Genomic DNA, 24,947 nt, shown 5'->3' with positions numbered 1-24,947 from the left:
CAGGCAGAGTCCAGCACTTACACTGACGCTCAAAGGCACGTGATAACCAAAGCCCCGGGGAGAAACCCATGGGTATAGGAGGGCAGGTGCCTAGCCCCAGGGTGAGGACTGCTGTCCTGTCCTAGGGACTGAGCCACCCAGCAAAGGGGGCAGTGAACCTGTCAGGGAGAGGTCGACCTGAGGGGAGAACCAGAAAAAGGCAGAATCCAGGTTCCTGAGGGCTTTTGATCAAGGCAGTGAATTCGAATTTTATCCTAAATGTCGGGGGTCCCCATCAGCATTACAGAGGGCCGTGCTCAACCCCCTCGCTGCAAGGTTTCCGAAGCTGTTTTTAGAGAAAGGTTTAGAGAAGGCAAGACGTGATTAGGCTCTGCCCTTCACACTGTCCTGCCGTTCTGGAGGTGACTAGGAAAGTGTTTGTGTTTTCACCACCTGTACCCTGCTTCTACTTAATCCCCTTTCCTTGCCTAGAGCGGTCCAGGCTCTGGAGTGTTCATGAGCACAGCAGCGTTGGGTACCAAGGCTGGCAGTTCTGGAGTTCAGCAGGAAGAGGTGTGGAAGACTTCCACTTGCCTCTCCCTGGCCTCAAGCCAGACCCTCCTTAAGACAGAGTCGATTTCCCCACAGGAGGTGATTATAGAGACATTATGAGACAGGACAGTCTTATAGCCCAAGGAAATGCCCCACCATCCTATCCCTTTATCAGAAGTGACTCTTCCACCCCAGACCCCAATCTGGATATCCCAGACACAAAACATTCCATCCCCTACCCTGGGAAATGCATCCCTCACTCCAATAATGAGGATAAACTCATTTTACAGGTAGAGAAATTGCTACGCAGAGGAGAAGTTTGGTGAAAGTCAAAAACCAAGGGGACACCTTCCTCCTCCTTCTCACCTCCCCTGTCCCCAGGTCAGAGGGTCATCACAGGAGTAGCTGAACCCTGAGAACCCTCTGGCCAGAGAGGCACTCAGAAAAAGGGGCCCCGAGGGGTTTGCTGCTTAATGATGAGTCAGAGTAGGGGCTGGAGGAGGTGGACCCACTGGAGTGGTGAAACCAGTCCGTCACCTCCACGCTGGGAAGGCGGCAGGAGGGCATGGTATAAAGGGTGTGCTGGTCCCTGTGCAGCTCGCCACTCCACTAGCAGCCTCTGCCTCAGTCCCTGCTGGGAGCCTGGTGAGTGTCAGCTGATGGGACCAGGGTGGGGGCACGGCTGGGAGAGGCCAGTCCAGGTGGGTGGGGCTGGACTCAGCTGGACTACATTTTATTCTAGGGGTCCCAAGTCACTGTGAGGGGGGAAATGGGCCAGGATTTAGAGACCCAGAGTGGATATCAATCCTCACATGTCTCACCTTTTCTTGGGAAAACATCTGGGGCTTTATTTGTGTAAAAGATAAGTTAGGCAGAGGAGAACAAGTCCATTTCTCTTCTACGCTCTTTAGTTTAGACTGGCCATGATTCTGCCTTCCTTATAGGGGAAGGGTGTTCTGGGGGATGCTTATGATTCTTAGCGTGCTGCACAAAGGAGGGACTTCAGAATAGGGAGGAATTTAAATTTGGAGAAACCCAGACAGAAAAGGGGAGACAACCTAACTTAGAAGAACAAGACTTGATTAATAAGTTCCAAGTCTCGGTGACCTTCCAGTCGCCCTCGTTTCTGACCCTAAGCACTGGGGCTATAGATAAAGTTCAGATGGTCAGAAAAAAAAATGAGATCTGGAGTTGAACAGGCCAACCGCTGATTTGACAGAGAGGAAGTCTCCTATTCAGAGGTGCTCAATGACTTACAGCATTTCAGAGGGAGAGGTTTGCCCCGAATACATGGGGTGACCCCAGTCTAAAGCTGATGCCGTGACTTCTCGGTTCCACTCCAGCACAAGCTGTTGATGTTCCAGGTCTCGGTGGTCATCTCTAGAAGATATTTCTCCTCTAGCATCTTTCCTCTTGATGTGATACAATCCCAGAACTCATCTCTCACCCCTTAATCAGCTGAGGCTAGAGATAAGGGCACAGCCAAGACTAGACAAAATGAATAAGTTAAATGGCAGCCAGCCCACACTTGCATAACAGCTCTGGAGACATATTTCTCTGTTGGCTCTTGCCTGGGAATCAGGAGCCCCAAGGATAGCCTTTCCCTGCCCTTCCCAATCCCCGCACTTAACCCTGCTGCTTCTGGGAAGGACAGTTTAAAGGAGATGGGAGAGTGCCCCACCCAAGAGGAGGGGGGCTGAGAAGCCAAGCTCTGCTGGACATCTCTGCTTCCTTGGCCTTCAGCCCATCCCTCTGACCCTCTGTTTTTCAGGTTGACCTACAGTAGCTTCCAAGATGTCCCAGCAATACACACGGCCAGTGACGGTCCCTGCTACCCTCACTGAGGAACTCCCCCAAACTGCTTCTCCTTCAGCCCATACGGAGCAGGAGCAAACGAAGCAGCCCACATCCCTGCCTCCTCCGTGCCAGAAGGTGCCCTCTGAGTCCCCGGGGGAGGGCCCTTCCAAGCAGAAGGAGGAACACACAGCTCTCGCGAAGGGGCTGCCTGAGCAAGAGTGTGAGCAGCCGCAGCAGCAAAGAGAGCCCCAGGGGCAGGAAGTGCATCTGGGCCTGCAGCAGCAGGAGCACCAAGCTCCTCAGCAGCAGGAAGTGCACCTGGGACAGCAGCAGCAGGAGCAGCCCCAGGTGAAGGAGCTGCATCAGGGAAAACAACACCAGCAGGAGCCACAGGAGCTGCACCTGGGACAGCAGAAGCATCAGGGACCACAGGAGCAGGAGCCGCATCTGGGACAGCAGCAGCAACAGCAGCAGGAGCCACACAAACGGGAGCTGCATCTGGGAAAGCAGCAGCAGCAGCAGGGACCACAGGAGCAGGAGCCGCATCTGGGACAGCAGCAGCAGGAGCAGCCACAGGAGCAGGAACCGCATCTGGGACAGCAGCAGCAGCAGCAGCAGGGACCACAGGAGCAGGAGCTGCATCTGGGAAAGCAGCAGCAGCAGCAGGGACCACAGGAGCAGGAGCTGCATGTGGGACAGCAGAAGCATCAGAAGCCACAGGAACAGGAGCTGCATTTGGGAAAACAGCAGGAGGAGCCACAGGAGCAGGAGCTGCATCTGGGACAGCAGCAGCAACATCAGGGACCACAGGAGCAGGAGCTGCATCTGGGAAAGCAGCAGCATCTGAAGCCACAGGAACAGGAGCTGCATCTGGGACAGCAGCAACTGCAGCAGGGACCACAGAAGCAGGTGTTGCATCTGGGACAGCAGAAACCACAGGAGCCACAGGAGCAGGAGCTGCACCTGGGAAAGAAGCAGAAGGAGGAGCCACAGGAGCAAGAGCTGCATCTGGGAAAGAAGCAGAAGGAGGAGCCACAGGAGCAGGAGCTGCATCTGGGCAAGAAGCAGAAGGAGGAGCCACAGGAGCAGGAGCTGAATCTGGGAAAGCAAAAGCATCAGAAGCCACAGGAGCAGGAGCTGCATTTGGGAAAGCAACAGAAGGAGGAGCCACAGGATCAGGAACTGCATCTGGGACACCTGCAGCATCAGGGACCACAGGATCAGGAGCTGCATCTGGGACAGCAGAAACCACAGGAGCCACAGGAGCAGGAGCTGCATGTGGGACAGCAGCAGCAGCAGGGACCACAAGAGCAGGAGCAGCATGAGGGACAGCAGCAGCAGCAGCAGGGCCACCCACAGGAGCAGGAGCTGCATCTAGGACAGCAGCAGCAGCAGCAGGGACCACAAGAGCAGGAGCTGCATGTGGGACAGCAGCAGCAGCAGCAGGGCCACCCACAGGAGCAGGAGCTGCATCTAGGACAGCAGCAGCAGCAGGGACCACAGGAGCAGGAGCTGCATGAGGGACAGCAGCATCAGCAGCAGGGCCACCCACAGGAACAGGAGCTGCATGTGGGACAGCAGCAGCAGCAGCAGGGCCACCCACAGGAGCAGGAACTGCATGTGGGACAGCAGCAGCAGCAGGGCCAGCCACAGCATGAAGAACCCCAAGGAGCAAAAATTCTGGAGCAAGAGGAAACACAAAGGGAGCAGCAGCTTAAGGAGCATCTGAGACAGGATCAGGAACTGGAGTGCCTGGAGCCGCAGGAGGAGCATCTGGAGCAGCCCGGGTTTGTCCCAGGCCCTGCCCAGGTCCAAGAGATCCAGCCAGTCCCGGCACTGAAGGGAGAACTTCTCGCACCCTGCAGGGAAACAGCAGCAGGAGCAGGTGTTGACATGACCAAACTTAAGTAGGAACCTCCAGTGTCCCGGAGGCACAGACCCTCCCACACAGGGAAGAGAACACAGACTCACTTTCTTCTGGTCCCCTGGGGGCCCACTCATTGTGGACCTGCCTGCCTGACCCTCTGCCTGTCCCTTTAGGGGCTGGGAGAGAGGGAGTTATACCCAGCACCCACCTCCAAGAGCCCAGGCCTAATCCTGGGCGACCTGAGCCTCTGCCTGAAGGACTGTCACTGTTACATTAACCCTAAACTCACCCAGTACCATGACGGAACCTGTGAGTGTACACAATAATACGTAATAAATCCTGAGGTCCTCGATTTCTCTGGCTTTTCCTCCTCTGTCCCTCACCACATAAAAATCTGTGAATGGGTCAATGGCTGCTACTGACCCGCCCTTGTCCAATTCTCAAAGGAGGGCAAATATCTTGACTCCTTTTTTTACATTTTATTTTACTCTGAAACCACCCACTGTGTGCGACAGTTTCTGAAAAAGACTCAAAACTCAGAGAAAAACAAAAACAACATCACATGTGCACCTAAAAGCAATATTTGCCCTTCAGGAGGAGAAGATAAATTTATTTTGGTGGGGGGGGGAATCTACTTATCCCAGTCCAATATTGTCTTTCACTACCCATGGAGACCCCAGGCCTAACCCAGGGCAGAGCTCAGCCCTACATTTTCCAACTTGGTTTGATGCCTCACCTATGGGAGGGGACTGGGAAGATGGAAAAGCAATAGAAGCAGAATTGTAAGGTGAGGAGAGGAGACATTCCCGGGACTGGTCTCTGAAGAAAAGTGACATTGTCCTTAAGGGAAGTAAAGGTTGGACAGCAGGAACAGCTGAAGTGGTGGCAGCCGTTAGCTTCCTCCTGCACCCTGGCTCCTGGCACTTCTGAGCCTTGACTGCCCTCAGTCACATTAGGACTTGGGGCTCTCTCCTTCCTGAGACCAGCCCTGCCCCTAACCCCCCGGATGACTTGCCTTAACTATTTAGCCATATCATCTCAGCAGGTCGTTCAGAGCTATTTTACTGCAGGCAAAGGGTCTATCAGGGGTTTCCCCACTGAAGTGTCCACAGGCACTCAAACTCCATGGATCTGAACGGTACGCAGAATTCCTCACTCCCCACCCAACCCCCAGCCAAGCTCATCATGTCTCCTCCTTAGGAATCCTGTCACCTGGTTAACGACATCAGGATGGAGTCCTACGCTCAGGCTGCGGTCTCTTCCCACCTCTGAGCTGCTGCAACAGCCTTCAAGCGGGTCTCTCTCGCTCTCCGTATCCACACCCCCCGCGGTCTACCCATCCCAAGGGGTTCCTAAAATTCCTGCTGACCCCCATTACTCCTTGGGTCAGCCCACTGGCAGTGGTTCTTGTCCCTTAGATCACGACAATGCAGACTCGAGTTCTCAGAGTGAACTTGGATAGGACTGGGTGGGAAGATCGGGGTCACAGAAAGAAGTAATCAGAAGTGCCCCACATACCCAACACGGACAGATTTCCTCTGAAGTCCTAAGTGATTGCTGTTATTGTCATAGAAACTGCTTTTTTTGAAGTTTAATTTTAGTGTTTCATAGGGGTGTTATAATGATACACAATGGCAGGACTCATTATGACATTTTGTATATGCCCATGGCCTGATTTGATCAATTTCATTCCCCAGCACCATGACTCTCCTGCCCTGTTCCCTCCCCAGGATCCCCCTCCTCTACTCTACTGATTTACCTTTTTTTTTTAAATTGATACATTACAATTACACACAAAAGTGGGATTCATTGTGATAGATTCTACCTGCACATAGCATGATTTTTCTTTTCTTTTTTATTCTCTGGTACCTCCTTTCCCCCTCTCCTCCTCCCTCCCCCTGGATCCCCTCCTCTACCCTCCTGATCTCCCTTCTATTTTTGTGAGATCCAAAATCAAGATGGAGGTTCCTCAAAAGTCTGGTAATGGAACCACCAGGCCACCCAGCTGTTTCACTCCTTTATATTTATCCACCAAACTAAGACCAGCATACTACATTGATACATGCAGACAAAGGTTTACAGCAGCCCAATTCACCACAGTCAAGTTCAGAAACCAGCCCAAGGTGTCTGTCAACAGATGAATGGATGAAGAAAATGTGGTACCCATGCACAACGGAGTTTACTCAGCCCTAAAGAAGAATGAAATTGTGTTATTTGCTGGTAAATGAATGGAACTGGAGAACATCCTGTTAAGTGAAATAAGCCAGACTCAGAGAGTCCAGGGTTGACTGTGTCCTCACATGTAGAAGTTAGAAAGAAAGCCATAATACACTCTACTTTTTAGAACAATTTTGAATTTATAGAAAAGTTGAGGGAATAGTTGAGAGAGTTTCCATACACTACCTAACCAGTTTTTCCTATTGTTAAAATCTGACATTAGTAGAGTACATTTGTTACAATTGATAAAACAAAATTAGGGTGTTTTTTTATGATAATTAACTGAATTTCGTAGTCTGTTCAGAATTCCTCAGTTCTTACCTAAGGTCCTTTTGCTATATCCATACCCACCCATGGCATGTCACAATGTACCTAGTCATCTCCTGAGGCTGCTCCGTACTGTGTTGACTTCTCAGATCGTCCTTGTTTTTGATGACCCTCACATTTTCAAGGGTTACTGTCAGGTATTTTGAGGAATGTCCCTGAGCTGAGTTCGTCTGACGTCTTCCTCATGATTTGACTGGAGGGTAGACTTTTAGGGGGAGACTGCAAAGATGAAGTACCAGTTTCATCACATCATGCCAATATGCACACTGTCAAATACAGCTCACCAGAGCCCATACTAATTTTGACCCCTTGGCTGAGAGAATGAGTCAGATTCCTCCACTATAAAGTCTCTCTCCTCCCACCCCTGGCCCCACTCTGTACTGAACTCTGAAAGAAGTCCTTATGCCAGGCTCAGAATGGTACTTAGAGCTCTCCATCATTGCAAATGGAGTCTCTATATACATTATTTGGAATTTCCCCTTATTCATTCATTTAATCATTTATCTAAGTCAGTTGGATTCACAAATATTTATTTTGTACTTCGGGCTATAATCCAATAGTACTTCTAGTTCGTTTTTCTTTTCTTTTCTTTTTTTCTGTTAATTTTCCAGTTTGGGCCATTGGGAGCTCTTTCATGGCTCCCATGTCCTTTGAAATACTTCCATCAATATGAATTTTTTAAGTTTTTCTTTTATTTTTTCTTCTCTTTTTTTGGGGTACTGGGGATTGAACAGAGAGATGCTCAGCCATTGAGCTACCTCCTCAGCCCTTCTGATTTTTTATCTTGTGATAGGGTCAGGCTAGGTTACCAAAACTGGCCTCAAACTTGCTGTCCTCCTGCCTCAGCCTCCCGAGTCACTGGCGTTACAGGGGTGCACCACCACTCTCAGCTAAAATAAATTTGTTGGTGTTGTTTACCTTTGGCTTTGCTTTTGTGTTGTTGTTGTTGTTTGTTTCCAGCATTTCTTTACTGTCTGGTACTATAACAAGTTCCAGTTGATTTTGTACATTGCTGGCCCAGTCCTAAAAAATCAGGACAATTTTCAAGGATTCCTGGTTCGGTATATTGGAGAATGATATTAGAAACTACGATGTGGGCACTAGGTGTTTATTACTACTGAGCAATCATTTCTTTGGGGCCTTTCAGTTGGCAAAGAAGTAGGTGTGTGGGTGAGGGTGTGTGTGTGTGTCTATAGGTAACCACCTGTGACTATGTTAAGCATGAGTTCATACCAGTGTCTCCAACTGTAATCCATTACCACGTGGATCATTACAGCCTCCTCCCTTTTCTTATCTGTCAATTCCCACTCCCATGGTGAGAACCTGGACTCCCACCATCTTCCTAATTATTCTGTCCATGCATACCAGAATCAGAATTGTCACTATAAGCCCCAGGGGATAGCTTTAGCAACCAGAATCCAATGCTCATGAGCAGCTTCCTTGCCTCCAGTCACTTAGGTCCATACCTTTCCTTCTACGGTGTTTCCGTGAGGTTGTTTCACACATTCACAACAATGTGTTCTTGTCGCAGCACACATTCCTCCTTGATGTGCAGTGATATCTCATTGTTTTGATTTGTGGTTCCTGACAAATTATGGTGAACATATTTTCATAGGCAGATCTTCCTTGATGAGATTTCCAAATCTTTTGCTCATGGTTTAAAATTAGTTGTTCATTTTCTTAATTGTCGAATTCTTAAATTCATTTGTATGCAAGGAGGTTCTAAGGTGTGTTTTGCAAATAGTTTCTTTCAGTTGTCGGCTTGCTTCTTTATCCTCTTAAAAGTGTCTTAAAAGCACAAGTTTTTAAGTTTAGTAAAGTCCAGCTGTGTTCGTCAGCTTGCTGTTGCTATGACAAACTGTCTAACAGAAGTCAGCTTCAAGGAGGGAAAGATTTACTTGAGGCCAGCGTTTCGGAGCGTTCCGTCCGTGGTTGGCTGGCTCCCTGTGTCTGGGCCTGTGGAAGGCAGAGCACCCAGGGGGGTCATGCTGGAGAACCGCTGCTCAGCGCACAGGGGCCGGAAGCAGAGCCTAGGAGATCTCTTCAGCTGTCTGAATCTTCCCTGATTTCTTTCATCAGACAATTGTAATTTTAGCATGTAGATCCTGTGCCCATTTTTTTCTTTTCCCTTATATTGGTTATTTTTAGTTATACATGATAATAGCATCAATTTTGATTTAATTATAAAAGCTGGAATACATTTTGTTCTAATCTAATCCCTGGTTCCTTTCCTTCCCCTTTCCTCTCCCCACCTCCTGCTCCCACCCTCTTTCCCCTATTGATCTTTCTGCCATTTATCCATAGATATTTTTCTTAATTAATTTCTTGTGGATAGTGGGATTTTACCAATACATTCCCCCCTCCTTTTTGGGGGGGTACATGGCATTCGCATTTTTAATGTCAAATACCAGTTCTTGTTCATTTGTGGAATACAGGCGAACAACCAACTTTTGTATATTAACTTTATATCCTGCCTGTGACCTTGCTATCATTGCTATTATCTGCAAATAAACCAGGAAGCCAGGAGAATCCCTGTGGTGCCCTACATCAGTGTCAATTCCCACTTCGTGTTCGGTAGCCCTCAAAGGATCCTGGGAGTAGAGCAGAAGCCTCCGGGGAAGATGGTGGCAGGAGTTCCACAGCCAGCGTGGGTCACAGAGCAGCCGCCCAAGAAAACGTCGTCAAGTTTCCACAGGGCCGTGGTTCCACAGGACCCTGTGGTTCTTGCAGAGCATAATTATTAGGAAACATTCAAAAGGCAGCCAAGAAAGCTAATGGAGACCATTAGGTTAGAGCCTACAGCTGCCTTGTTGAATGTTCACTGCTTGGAGGATATCAAAAGTCTGTGTGTCCAAGCGAGGGCAAACGTGAGACTCGATGAAGATTACGCAAGAGAAACCGATTCTGAGGAGACTCTGGTTGAGGGCCCACCAAAATATACACCATCTCCCCTGAAAAGGGGAGAAGAAACCAACTTTCCCAAGAAAGAGAAGTGTTCACTGTTGGTCTACAGGAACGCCGGAGGACTGAGGGTTGCTGACACCGATATTCAAACAAGTTCAAGGAAGGACAAGCAAGCCGTCAAGTTTTACAGGCAGAGGCAAAGGTATCACAGGGTGTGACGAAGGACCCTCGACTATGAGTAAAGAAGTCAAGGCTTGACTGGAGAGTGAACCGGAAGGGGCTTGCGGAGGGAAAGAACCTAATGCCACAATTTCACAAATCAGGACCCTCCCATTGATATAAGAAATATGTATTCACTGAAACTTCAGCAAAGGTTACTGCTAGTTCCTTTTGGTATAGAATAGCATCTTCCCTCTGCAGGAGACCCCTTTAAACACTATCATGAAGGCCTCTGACTTATACATCATGTCTTACGATAGTAAATGGATGACCTGAGTCGGTCCTATTTTTCTTTAAAACATCAAGAGTAGCCGGGTGCAGTGGTGCACACCTGTCATCCCAGACTCGGGAGGCTGAGGCAGGAGAATCGCAAGTTCAAACCCAGCCTCAGCAACTTAGTGAGGCCCTGAGGAACTCAGCAAGACGCTGCCTCTAATAAAATATAAAAAAGGGCTGGGGATATGGCTCAGTGGTTAAGTGCCCCTGGGTTCAATTCCTCATAGAAAAAAAAATCAAGAGTATTCCATCAACATCAACACATTTCACTCTTCATCATTACTATTTCCTCCACACTTCTCATTACTATTTCCTACAGCACTTCCACTGTATCTTGTCCCAAATTCCCACAGGAAATAGAACTTACAACACCACAACGTGCCAAGCCCCATCAACGCTCCACTCATCACTGGTGAGGGAAGTGTGCTTGGTCTCTTTAGGCCAGTGAGCAAGCCAACGCAGGAATCTCATTAGAACTGGCTTCACAGAACCATAACTGATACTGATTGTCACGGTCTGGGTTCCGGGAAGCACTTATTTATTTGCAAAGTAACTTATTAAGCAGGTTTCCAGGGGAAAATAAGAAGGAGGTAGAAGCAGCAGGAAGAGAAGGAGAAAAAACGACAGTGTGGATTCCAGGCAGAGAGACATGCAGGTAGCTTGTGCTGATGGTTCCAGAGATCTTTGGAATGGAGGCTGAGCTTCAGACTGTACTGAACTGGAGCAGGAGAGCCAGGCCCTCATGACATTCCCACACCTGTAACTTATTGGCTAATGGCCCCTCCAGGAAGACATAAAATCCTAGGTGCTTTAGGCTTCCTGCACGTGGGGACACAACGGATCACATTTCCCAGGTCAACCACCTAAAGAACATGACAAATACAAACAATGGAGGCAAGACCTTACCAGAGCCTTAATGATGCTGAATGCCATCTCATTTAAATGAGCACACAGTTGCCAAAACACAGGCTGTGGCAGATAATATAATTTCCTCCCCCCACCGCCCCCCCAAAATGCAAGGGAACAAAAGACATGAACAGAACTATAGATTAAAATAAATTTAAGAGATACATAGATGTATTAACCAATAGCAATACATGTCCCTTATTTTGATCTCGATTCAAATAGGCTAACACAAAATTAATGAATGTTTTTGAGATGACTGAAAATGTGAACACTGAGTGGATATTTCATAATATAAATGTGTTTTCTGAAGATGGAACAAGATGGCGGCCATGTAAGATCTTCCAGGGGTGGCCTCCTCACAGAAACATCCATTTGAACAGCTGTTCACACACCAAACTAACTTCACAATAGCTAAGGAAGCCAAGTGAGAAACTATAGTCCTTAGTTTTAGAATAAGCATAAGAAAAAAATGGAGAAGGCAAAAAGAAAAGAGTAGCTTGTTCTACCCCTTTCCCAACTCCAAGCTGTCCAGCATAGGGGGAAACACCCACTCCTTGGAGAAGGGAGAGTAATTAAGTCCTGGCCTGTCTGTAGACTTGAAATCCTGTTGAAATCCATTACCGGAGGGTCCCTGCACCCCTACCCCAGGGCTGGCACATGCAGACTGAACCACTGGAATTGCATTAACCAGGTGGCCAAGGGACTGCGTCCACCATCCTTTCCCCAACCTTGAGTGACAAAAGGGGGATAAGGAGCTACCTGCTTGGGAGCAGAGCATGAAAGCTACCACAGGACTCTGCCTTAGAGCTCAGGGCCGAACAGCCCTGGTGAGACCCAGCACCAGGAAGAGAATGATAGCCCCTAAACTCAGGCCAGAACTGACAGGTGGAGACTCCAGGTATTCCCGAGCACCGGGTGGAGGCCTACACACAGGGTAACATCCAGTTTTGGCCATCTTAAAGGGCCTGAGTTATACTGTCCCCTGACTGGACAGGTCCCTGCAGCTGTGAGACTCGGGAGCCAACTACCTCTCACCTGCTTTGGGAGTTGAGAGACTCTCTCTACCACCTATCCTCCAACGCTGGGCAGCACAGTATCCTCAGTCAGTGTCCCTAGTGGACACTCTAGGACTGTTCCCCAGCAGGCAGATGTCCTGATGAGACAGAGGCAAGTTTCAGCCTGTAGCACAACCCGCTACCATGTAGGCCTTGGGCCCACCCCTGAGACCATGCAGGTCCTTGTAGTTTTGAGGCTCAGGTATAACCCAGCTGAGAATTACACTTGGCAGCCAAGGGCGGACTGCCTTCACCAACATCAACCCAACACCGGGCAACATCCCATGAGCAAGGTTCCATTTGCTGAGGGTAGGACAGGAGAATAAGCCAAGGGTCGAGTTGGAACTCACTGCCACAATGATAAACCATCACACTGAGAAGATCCTAACGACCCCCTGCCCCAGACCTGCCTGCAGACAGCCTCTGGAACAGTCCAGAGACTGGGGCTCAGCCTGTCCAGTGGACTTCAGTTCCAACTTCACCTGTGGTTAACTGCAACACTCTTGACCCATGAGTCCTCATTACCAATGGGCAATCCACAGCAGAGTGGGCCATTGTCCTACCCAGTGCTGCACTAGTCTGAGAAGTCTGGGCTTAGAGTGTGACACAGTGGGGTGGTGTTGGTGACCCCACCCTGGAGATAGGAGCCACAGGCTGGCTTATCCAAGTTGATTCTGCCCATAGTCAGGCAAAGCCGTGCAGTGCCTGATCTCAGACTAGTCCCTGTGGACGAGGCGTCTGGACTATGCTGGCTTCAGGGAGATGCTTGTGGTTACACAACGCTGTCTCCACATCCGCTCCCAGTTCATGTTACACCAACTGCAACTTTGGGCTGAGTACTGACACCAGCAAACCTGCGGTCAGAGTGCCATCTAGTGTTGAAATAGTGGAAGTGTCGTCAGTCTGAGAAAAGCCCGCATGCTCAGAATTTCTATAAAGACAGGTTAACAACACAACGCAAGAAAACTAGAAGAACTTTGAAAACTACACAGATTCGTGCAAATTAAAAATTTAGTCTGGAACGATGAATGAATCAAGGTAGACATCAAGAAGGAAATTAAAACATTTCTTGAAACAAATCAAAGGGGAAAAAAATTGCCCCGAACACTTGAGATGCAGCAAAAACAGTCCAAAGATGAAAATTTATAACAATCATATGCTACATCAAAAAAGTAGAGATATATAAAGTAGATAACATAGGTCGACGTCTCAAGGAACTATAGAAACAAGTATAAATCAAGCCCGAAATTAGTGGAAGAAAAAAATAGGGATCAAAGAAAAAGTAAATTAAATTGAAATTAAAAGAATCTGAATGATCAATGGAGCTAAAAGCTGGTTCTTTGAAAAGAGAAACAAAAATGACAAACCCTTAGTGGGACTATGAAGAAGAGAAGACTCAAATAAATAGAATCAGAGGTGAAAAGGGAGACATTACAACTGACACCAGAGACGTAAAAGCATCACGAGATATTATTTTGAGCAGCGAGGCAAAAACAAATCAGGTAGCCTTAAAAAAATGGATAAATTCCCGGACACATACACCTTGCTGAGACTGAATCAGAAAGAAACAGAAAACCTAAACAGACTGATGATGAGTGATACATTGAATTGGTAATAAGAATTCTTCCATCAAAGAAAAGCTCGGGGCCAGGTGGCTTCCCTGGGGAGTTCTAGCAAAGACTGAAAAATTAATACTAATTCTTCCTCAGGTATGCCAAAAAATTGAAGATAATGGAATTCTTTCTTCTAAACTCATTCTATGCAGCTCTCATTACCTTAATACCCAAACTAGACAAGGGCACACCAAAAACAAAAGAGAGAGAGAGAGAGAGAGAGAGAGAGAGAGAGAGAGAAGGAAGGAGGGAGGGAAATTCTTTTTTTTTTTTTTAAAGAGAGAGTGAGAGAGGAGAGAGAGAGAGAGAATTTTTAACATTTATTTTTTAGTTCTCGGCGGACACATCTTTGTTTGTATGTGGTGCTGAGGATCGAACCCGGGTCGCACGCATGCCAGGCGATCGCGCTACCGCTGAGCCACATCTCCAGCCCCGGGAGGGAAATTCTTGATGCACATGGATGCAAAAATGCTCAACAAAATACTGAATTCAATAGCACACTTAAAACGTTATTCTCGGGCTGGGGATGTGGCTCAAGTGTAACGCGCTCGCCTGGCATGCGTGCTGCCCGGGTTGATCATCAGCACCACATACAAACAAAGATGTTGTGTCCGCTGAAAACTAAAAAATAAAAATAAAATAAAATTCTCATTCTCTCTCTCTCCCTCTCTCTCTCTAAAAAAAGAAAAGAAAAGAAAAGAAAAAACCCCGTTATTCTCCATAATCAGTTGGATTCATTCATCCCAAGGATGCAAGGATGATTCAATATATACTAATCAATAAACATGATATAAGAGATCAACAGAATAAAAAACAGAAATCATATGATTATCTCAATAGATGTAGAAAAGGAATTTGATAAAATTCAACATTATTTATGATAAATACTCTAAAAAAAAGCATTGAAGGATTGCATCCCAGCATAATAAAGGCCATATATAATGAGCTAACAGTTAATGTTACACTGAACAGAGGCAAGCTGAAAGCTTTCTAAGATCTGGAACGTGACAGAGATGCACAATTTCACTGCCTTTATTCAACCTAGACTGGAAGTCCTAGCCAGAGCAATCAGGCAAGAGAAAGAAAAAAAGAGCATTTAAATTAAAGGAGAAAAAGTCAAATTGTCACTGTCTACAGATGACGTGCTCTTATTTATAAAATCTCCAGAGATTCTACCAAAAGATATCAAGTGCCTATCCAAATGCTCTTCTGCTGAGCTACGTCCTCATCCCTTTCTATATTTTATTTTTAAAAAGGGACTCACTAAGTTGCTGAGACTGGTCTGGAACTTGAGATCCTCCCCGCTCAGCCTCCGAGTCTCTGGGATTACAGGTGTGTGCCCCCATGCCTGGCTTTGGCTTGTCTTATAACTCCTGTTTTCCTTTCTCTCTACGAGATGACAACCATACTGGTTACCATCTGGCCAATTCTCACACCTTATTCAGACCATTAGGTAAGATCATGTTTTCTTGAAAGTTCTTGGCACTTGGTGGCGTGTGATCTCATCTTTACACTGAAAGATTAGGTATTTAGTTCAAACTTTATAATCTCATGCTGTATTTCCAGAAATCCGAAACAGTCTACTCGTGTTCTCTCAGCCTGTAGTAACTGTCTACTCCAGCCCCACGCGACACCTCAAGTTCTGGTTTCTAGCCAGCCTGCTGTTGGTTGGTTGGTTGTTACTATATCAGCACTAGAAGGTAATCCAAATGCGGGTTTGCGCAAATCCATAACTGCTCTCCTGTTCCACATGAATGGGGAGGAGAACCTAGAGGGAGTAGTCTGTCCCCTAAGCCTCTCTTCTGGCACCAGGAAGCTAAAATATGTGTTCTGACAAAGTTGAATGTGCTCAGGCCAAAACAAAAACAAATGTGCTTTTAGATTGAGCCACTTTTCCAGAAATGCCCTGATGTAGAACAAACTGCAGGGCAGGCCCATGACAACACTCACCAGTCAGCTGTCAGGAACTGTGGGCTCCTGCCCAGCTCTGGGTGGGACTATCACGGAGACACCAGCCCCGGGCTCCCATCTCACCCCTGGAGCCCCAAGGCCACCATGCTGTGTCACACCCCAGACCCACTGCCTGCCCCCAACACCGTAGCACCAGAAGTGAGCAAGACCCACAGTGCTACAGGCTGCGTGTGGTGGGGTAGCCTGGAGGCATTTTGAGTTCTTAAACACATTTAACACTAGAAATAGGAAAGTGCAAAGGGTGCATAAGATGTTCCAGGAAACCCAAGCTGATTTTGATGGGCTGAGCCAACAAAGCAAACTGTTGGGAGGTGAGGACACCTTCTCCAGAGATCTACGATAATTGACATAAAAAGTTGATGTGCTTTGAGGATTTGGCTAACTCAAAGGATTGAGAGCACAGCTTGACCAAGAGGGTCCGACCTGTGCCCACCCTGGGAAAGCTGGCAAGAGGAAGAGCGTCCTAGGTCCCGCCAGCCCTCCAGTGCGGCTCTGGCTCTCGCTCCCCCTAGCGCCCACAGGCAGAACTGCAGGATTGAAATAGACTGGCTCCGCCTAGAGAAGCCTCCATCCAAACCGCCAAGCTTGGGGACCTAGGTTTTGTGAGAAGCCTCCAAAGACAGGAGAGAAGGGGTATGATGAGACAAAGGCACCATGACACTACTAAAAATAGCCACAGCCATATGGAGCATTGGCTGAAGGTTAGTCACCCTGTGACAGATTTTACACACATCACCCCATCTTTCCCACACAACAGTGTGATGCAGGTGCAGTCATCCTCACCCCCAGGACACCAAGGTTCAGAGAGGACAAGTCACTTGCTCAGGGTCACTCAGCTAGCCACTGAGATTTAAACCCAGGATGTCTGAATCCAGGGACCACACTCACATGCGCCTTGAAGTTGAGATGGGAAATCCCACAGAGTGGTCATTGTTCTGACCCAGTATCTTCCCCAAGGGGGTGGCGTGTGAGGGGGGCTTTGAAGAATGACCACGAGGGGAGGGACGCCCTGAGGACATGCAGGGACCCAGAGAACCACCTGAGGAAAGGCAGGTGTGCCCTGTGGGTGTGACTAGAACAGGTGGCTTCACTCAGCTGGAGTGTGGAAGCCGGGACAGGTAGAGAGGACATGCTGACGGGCTTCAAGCCACATGGACCCGATGCTCCCCTGGACGCCCCATACAGTGGACAGAGAGAACGAGAAAGGTGCGGTTTCAGCCATGTTGACCTCTCCCGGGACAGCAGGGAAGCCCAGCACAGGCAGGAACTCGGGGGCAGCTGTCAGAGGACAGGTGAAGGTCAAGTTGGGAAGTTCAGTAGGACAAGTCCGGGGCAAGGACCCTTCCAGGAAGAAGGGTACTGGAAGGAGAGTCCTCCATCAGGAAGCCACCCGGCTGCAGTGTCCCTCTCCGTCAGAGTCAGATCTCACTTGGAAACGTCGAATCTCTGGGGCGGACCAAATCCCAAACAAATGTGCTTTTAAGGTTGAGCCACTTTTCTAGAAATGCCGTGATGTAGAACAATCTGCATTTGACGTCGAGCAGTGAGTAGATGGAGGCTACTTTACAAAAACAAGTTGTTTTTTTGAGCTAAACTTAGAATAACAGTCCCACTCCTCTCCTTGGGGATCCAAGATCTGATCAGGATCCAAGCTGGAGAAGACAGGAGCGTCTGCTGTAGCCTCAGTTTCCAATTTTCTTTTTTTTTTGGTACAACAGAGCTACATCCTCCGCCCTGTTTATTTATTTATTTTTATTTTAAAACCCAGTCTCGCTGAGTTGCTTAGGGCCTCAAACTTGCCATCCTCCTGCCTCAGCCTCCCAGCCGCTGGGATTACAGGCTTTCACCACTCGACCCAACTTCTGAGAGCCATCACAGTGACCTTGCTTGTGCAAAGCCCAGATGGAGTCACTTGCCACTCAAGATGCCCCCGTGGGCCCCAGACCCCACGGGATTGGTCCCTTCCTGCCTGGCTTTCTGAGCTGGCCTGCTGCTTGTCACCATGCCTCAGTAGTCAATGCTCTGAACGCGTTAGGACCAGCCCTTCTCCTGGGTGGTGCCCTGCCTCTGTCCACAGGCCTGTGCGGGAGGTCTCCCCGACTCAGGATCGGCTTCCTGCCTCTGCCTCCCAGGGGCCTTCTCCCTGGCTACAGGTTGCTGTGCTGTAGTTTCTTCCCATCGCTCACCTCAGTGACATCACCGCGTTTTGTTCCTGATGGTGTGCGAGTTTCTCAGCCACCTTCTCCAGCAGGTGGCACACACAGACCTTCCCTGCATGTCTCGTGTCCTCTGTGCCTAGGTATGCGTGTGTTTTCTTAATAGACATTATTTTATTGGTTCTTTGTAGTCCTACATCACATTAGGATTTATTGGGACATAATTATAAACAGGATGATCATTTGCTCTAGTCCAGTCCCAGGACTTCCCCTCCCCCCCCTTCCCCTCCTCCTCCCCCTCCCCCCCCTTCCCTTCCCTCTACTCTACTCATCTTTCTGCTATTTACTTCCAGGTTTTAGTTTATTTCATTTTTACTTCGTGTCTTATGGACATGCATGATGGTGAGATTCACTGTGGCATATTCTTATTTACACATAAGGAATTCAGCTCCGATGCATCCTGCGGTTTTCCCTAATCCCCCCTCAGTCCCATGCATACAGTCCTCTATCTTCCTTCTGTGTTGATGGAATCCCCCATATTTCCTTTCTCTCTCTCTTTCCCCCCTGATTTTGGACTAGCTTCTGCAAGTCGGAGAAGATGTGTGCCGCAATCCGGCTGCACGAGCCGCCAGCAAACCGGCTAGACACAGAAACACGAACCGCTCAAGCGGGAAACAAAGCTTTATTTTAAAAAAGCCGCCAGCGATCCCTGTGCCTCTTGCTAGCCAGCCCGACCACCCATGTGTGTCACCGGAACCGGGCGCACGCACCTCCCCCAGAAATTCCCTCCTACTATCCTTCCCCAACCAATGGGAACTCTTCCATTACATGAGTGACATGAGTAACCTGAGTCCCGTAACAGGCCGAGGTAAACAGCAGGAGTCCAATTTTCATATGAATGTAAAACTTAACATAATCATAATCTCAATGGCTAGCTGGCAGTCACCTAAACTAAAGGTACCTGTATCAATATTTTTGCTGTGGCTCCTAGCAGATGTGACCTCTGACTTTGAGTCTGGCTTATTTCACTTTCTAGCCTGAGAGTCTCCAGTTCCATCCATTTCCTGGCAAATGCCATAATGTCACTCTCCTTTATGACTGAGGGATACTCCACTGTGTATAGGCACCTCATTTTCTGTATCCATTTATCTGTTGAAAGGCACTGTGGTTGGTTCCATTACTTGACTATTGTGAATCATGCAGCTAGACTCATTGCTGTGGTCCTATCAGTCCAGCATGCTGATTTTGGATCTTGGGGATTTATATCAGGGAGTGGCCTATTTTTACTTTTGTTGCTTATGCTTGGGGTGTCACATCCTCAAAATCACCTAGGCAAGTTTTTCCCTTATATTTTTTTCTAGGAGTTTCACACTCTCAGGTCTTATATTTAAATCTTCTATTCAGCTTTAGTCGACTTTTGTGTACAATGTAAGGTAAGAGTCCAGTTTTATTCTTTTGCAAGTAGATACCCAGTCTCCCCAGCACAATTTATTGAAGAGATCGTCCTCCCCCCAGCATTATGTATTCTTGAGACCTTGTCAGAGATCAGTGGATCATGTAAGTCTGAGTTTATTTCTGGGCTTTCTACTTGTTCCAATGGTCTACATGTCTGCTTTTTATACCAGTATCACATTTGTAATTACTTTAACTTTATAATGTTTTTGAAACAAGGAAGCGTGATATCTCCAACTTTGTTCTTTCTCAGGATTACTTTGGCTATTGGGGGTCTTATGTAATTCCATATGATCTTTTGTGGGGGAGTGATAGGGATTGAACTCAGGGGATACTCGACCACTGAGCCACATCCCCAGCCCTATTTTGTATTTTATTTAGAGACAGGGTCTCACTGAGTTGCTTAGTGCCTTACAGTTGCTGAGGCTGGCTTTGAACTTGAGATCCTCCTGTCTCAGCCTCCCAAACCGCTAGGATTACAGGCGTGCGCCATTGCACCCAGCTCCATATTTTTAAAAAATATTTGTTTTAGTTGTCAATGAACCTTTTTTAAAGTTTATATGTGGTGCTGAGAATTGAAACCAGTGCCTCACACATGCTAGGCAAGCGCTCTACCACTGAGCTACAACCCCAGCTCCTGTATGATTTTTTTTTAGGATAATATTTCTATTTCTATAAAAAATGCCTTGAGATTTTGGTAGGTATTGCATTAATTCTATAGATTTATTTGGGTATTATGGACATTTTAATAATATTAAATCTTACAGCACATGAGCATGAATTTATTTCCATTTATTTGTGTCTTTATTTCATTGAACTAAAAAATCTTCTGCATGGAGAAAGAAGCAATTGACAGAGAACAGACAACCTACAGAATGAGAGAAACCATTGGTGAATCATACCTGATAATAGGCAAACATCCAAAATAGGTGAGGAATTCCTACAAGTCAATAGCAATAATTGCGATGATGATAATGATCTGATTAAAAATGAGCAAGAGGATTTGACTAGACATTTCTCCAGAGAGACCTTACAAATGGCCAGTGGGTGTTTGCAAAGAGACTCAACATCACAAGAATCAGGGAAATCCAAATCAAAACCACATTGAGAAATCACTTCACAGCTGTAAAGAACGTGTGAAAGCTTGAAACCCCTGTAATTGGTGAAAATGTGCAAGATTCTGCCAGAGTGGAAAAAAGTATGGAGGATCCTCCAAAAAATAAAAAAGAGAACTGCCGTGCGATGCAGAAATCCCATGTCTGAGTTTATAGCCAAAAAATAAAATAAAATCTGGATCTCGAAGTGATTCCTCCCATGTTTGTGGCAGCATTGCTCACAACAGCTAAAATATCGAAACAACCCTAAATGTCCATCAACAGAGGAACAAAGAAAATGTGCTATACACTTAGAGTGGAATATAATTTAGTCTTAAAAAGAAGGCAATTCTGTCCATTCAACATAGGAGAACTTTGAGGACATTATGCTATGTGATCTAAGCCAATCACAGAAGGACAAATATGACATGATACCACTTCTATGAGGTCTTGAAAATAGTCACACTCACAAAATCAATAGAAATGGGGAGTGTGACGAGAGTTGCCAGGCGTTGGGGTGAAGGGACTAGGAGGCTGTGGATCAGCAGGTGTAGGTTTCAGTTATGCAAGATGAATACGTTCTAGAGACTGCTGTTCAACACCCCGCCACGTTAACAATAGTGTATTGTGTGCTCAAGGTGTGTGAAGAGGCCAGAGCTCATGTTAAGTGTTCTTACCACAGTAAAGAAAAGGAAAATGGTCCTGGGCTTGGTGGGTTCCAGATGAGTACTTGTTGCTGAGAACAACAGACTCACCAACTCTGCTCCACGGGATCCACATAGGGCTGGTGATGGTGGCCCTCACTTTTCTCCACCTGACTTGCCTTGGGATATGGCAAGAAAGCCTTGCTCCCGTCCTGCAGCTCATGACCTAAGAAACTGGCCAGTGCCTTGCACCAATTTTGGCACCCTCCCCACAGAGGTCCAGTTCCTAGCCTCTCTTACACCCTAGCTAGAGTTTTGGAGGGATATAATGGTCTCCAGGGTTAGGCAGGTATGGAGGGCAAAGGGTGGGAAGGGAAGCCTTTTCTGACCTGAGAGGTGGATAAAATAATCTCTCAAATCAGGAGACATTCAGAAGGAAAGGAGAGTGTCCTTGCCACACGGTGAGCGTGTTGGAGAGACGGTGCTGAGCAGGCGCTAACTCCTCTGGGAAGCTTTTGGCAATGCCATCTGGCTGGGTGACCCCCTCTTCCCCAACCCCCACACACCTGCTCCAATAATTTCTAAATAACACTATACCAAAGAATTGTTTAAGTATTACTGAAATGAACCCTTCAGTCTGATACCTGCTCTAGACTCTGAATTTTATGGGGTAGGGAAGGTCTTATTTACCTCTGTATCCCTGATACCCAATTCAGTGCCTGGAATGGAAAAGGAGCCCACTAAATGTTGAGTGAATGTGTTTTGGAGGTACACCTGAGTCCTCCTCCGTTCCCATACTGTTCTGAAGTGAACATACCATGCAAATAGGCCCATTAGGTTAAAGGCATCCAAGAACACACCCCTGCACAGACCCGTGGGCTCTGAGGACCAGTTCCCAAGTAGCCACACAGCGAAAGGAGGAGCCCAGAGGAGCAGATCTGGTCTGAGTCATGAGGATACCATCCTGCTTATACATTTCCTTAATGAAAAACAGTCATAGCGCAGCTATAAAAACAGAAAAACAAATACTCATACCATAAGCCTATACATGTGCTTGTGGTGGATTGGAGTGTGTGTGTGTGTGTGTGTGTGTGTGTGCACACGCGCATGTGTGTTGGAATGAAGAAGCCACTGCCTATGTGACTGTCTCCTTCAACTCAGTCTCCTATAACCTCCTATTTGGACCATTCAACACGTATTTATTGTGTTTAGTTCTACAGTCTGAGCTTGTCCAAAGGCAATTCTGGAAAATTGGCATTTGGTTGCTTTATTAAGTCAAAAGTCAAACTTCCTTTAGCCGTTGGTCTCATCCATTCCTTTAGTTCCTGGAACATTTACTGGGGTCTGGTAGGAGCTGTCTCTGTGCTGGTCATGGGAGGACATTTGTGGTTCTGTCCTCAAGGGGTTAACAGACCTGACACCTAAATGTCTCAAGAGCACCCGACATCCCTAGCAGATCTAGGAAAGGTCATGGAAGTGAGGGCAAGTGTCTTTTGCGGCAGAAACCATTTTGCAGAGGAGAAAGGATTCATGGAGAAGATGCCATTTGAATTTTATAGTTCAAGGGCCATTTTTCTTTTCTAATCTATAGGAAACTCAAAGTATCTGAAAATATTTAAATATCACTAAGTATTTAAAATGGGGATAATTGACTTCTCACCAGACCTCCACCACTCTCTCTGGGGATGTCCCAGCTCCATTTCCAAGAGCACTAATCGGTTTCCCAAGTTTTCTTTGACCTCCTTGCCAGGCAGAATTTCCACCTCCCTCTGGGCACCACACCTCTGGGCTCTTCTCTCTCTGAGGAACTCTGCTGAGAGCCTTCCCTGGCCTCCTCCCCAGCCTGAGCCAGTCTGAACTACTCCTCCTTCCACGGCTCAGGGGGTCTTCTTGTTGACCTCATGAGACCCTGAGTCAGTGCGACTCTCTGATCCCATTGCCCTGCCCCACGGAGCTCAGCAGTGAGAGGAAAGGACAGAACAACTCTCAGGTGTGGTCCCCACCAGCCCGTCCACTCGCCCCGACTTGCCACAGCACTGCTTGTTCTTGAGCAGGTTCTTAAGATCTTGTCCTTTCCTGGGGGAGCCTTACCTCTCTTCATATAACCTCATTTTCAATATCAAGACCTCGAATTCCACAGTTACAAAGCAGTTGAGCCCACTCTTCCTTGTTCACTTTCATTTTACCCAAAAGACACTAGCAACTTGAAGAAGGGCGTCTTTACGCGGCTCTGTGTCTTAGATACATGGCACTTACTCAACAATGTCTGGGTCACTTTTTATGTATTTCCCCGGTGCCTGCACCCAAAGATGACTCCTTGCATCACAGTGGGACAGACTGAGAGAGATTGTGTGTGTGTGTGTGTGTGTGTGTGTGTGTGTGTGTGTGTGTGAGAGAGAGAGAGAGAGAGAGAGAGAGAGAGAGAGCGAGCATGTGGCACAGGGTATAGAGACCCGCCTCACGGAAGCATGGCGTGACTCAGAATTCCAGACATACAGTCTGGAAGCAAACATGATACCTGCTAGTCTGGGTTCCATACACCCACCTGCCAGTATCGTCCAAGCTGAAGGGTGTGCGTGGAAAAGGAGGAGGAGGAAGAGGGAAGGAAGTGTCACTGCCTCTACTCAGCCCCAGCCTGACCACTGAGACTAGGAGGAAATTACCAGCGGCCAGGCGTCAGGGGCAATGGGACCTTAGGGTCCTGAGACCCAGACTTGTACTCCTCTCTCCCGTGCTTTGTGGGATTGCCTTGATTCAGGGCTTGGGGAGAGCAAGTCAGATTCTCTACAGCCTAAAGTGGAACTATGTTTCAAACTGCTTATTTAATGCAGGTCTCTTTAGGTTTCTTAGAAACAAAGAAGTGAACCTATGGTTTAATGTTGTAAGGATGCATTTCACATAGATACACTAATGTATGTACAGATTTCCATATCTATCTATAGCTGAAATATATTAGGGTAACTTTGGAAGACTCTAAATCTCATTTGCAATGTAATGTTTTGGAAACTGACACACAACTGGCAATTTTGTAGCCTTTTTAAAAAATTCCTGTGTGTGTGTGTGTGTGTGTGTGAGAGAGAGAGAGAGAGAGAGAGAGAGAGAGAGAGAGAGAGAGAGAGAGACTGGGAATTGAACCCAGGGGCATTTACCATTCAGCTATATCCCCAGTCCCTTTTCAGCTTTTCAGGGGAATATTTTGAGACAGAGTCTTGCTAAGTGCTGAGTCTGGGCTCAATATTGCAATTCTACCTCAGCCTCTCAAGTAGCTGGAGTTACAGAGACACGCAAGGCACCCAGCCTGGTTTAAGAGAGGTATCACATTAAAAAAAATAAAAGCCTGAAAAAATCAGTTAAAATTTTCCTTAAGGTTATTAAAAGAACCCCTAGGGAATTTACCATTAATACTTAAAACAAATTTTCCTAAACCCAGATTTCTTACCACTCTAGGGGGAGAGAGAAAAAAAAAAGAGAGAGAGAGAAAAAAAACACACACACTTAGAAATTGCCTTCCTTAAAAATATGCCCTCCCTGAATTTTCTAGAATCGCATAGAAACCCTACCAATGGACTAGATGACACTTAGTAACTGTGTGCAGTCCCCTTTCTCTTCTCTTCAGCTCAATTCTTTAACAGGGAGAACAACTTCATCTGTTTTCATTCGTTTAAGGCCAGTTTTCCTGCATGGACCCTTTCTGTGGTTCTGAAAAACAGAAATGCAAGTAAGAGCCCTTCATTTGTAGGAGGGGGTTGATTTATAAGTACTAGTATATAATATCTTCTCTTTAATTGTTATCAGGTTTAGCAAAAGGTGGGACAAGTGAAGCTGTAGCTCTCTCCCCGGGTCAGAGAATGTACAGGCAGACATTCTACAGAACATCCTGAGACCTGCAGGTCCTGTAGGATAAACTTCCCTCTGACT

General features: G+C 47.1%; 1 protein-coding gene across 1 annotated transcript; it reads left to right on the top strand.

Annotated features, from left to right (window-relative positions):
* Positions 1 to 2,325: 2,325 nt before the first annotated feature.
* Ivl (involucrin) lies at positions 2,326 to 4,239 on the top strand. Its single transcript, XM_077791629.1, has one exon. It carries the CDS (start codon positions 2,326 to 2,328, stop codon positions 4,237 to 4,239), a length of 1,914 nt encoding a protein of 637 aa, XP_077647755.1.
* Positions 4,240 to 24,947: the final 20,708 nt, after the last annotated feature.

This window comes from Urocitellus parryii, chromosome 11 (genome assembly GCF_045843805.1).
Source record: "Urocitellus parryii isolate mUroPar1 chromosome 11, mUroPar1.hap1, whole genome shotgun sequence".
Classification (NCBI taxonomy): domain Eukaryota; kingdom Metazoa; phylum Chordata; class Mammalia; order Rodentia; family Sciuridae; genus Urocitellus; species Urocitellus parryii.
The sequence above is the reverse complement of the archived record's forward strand: the minus strand, read 5'-3'. Positions and strand labels throughout refer to the sequence as shown.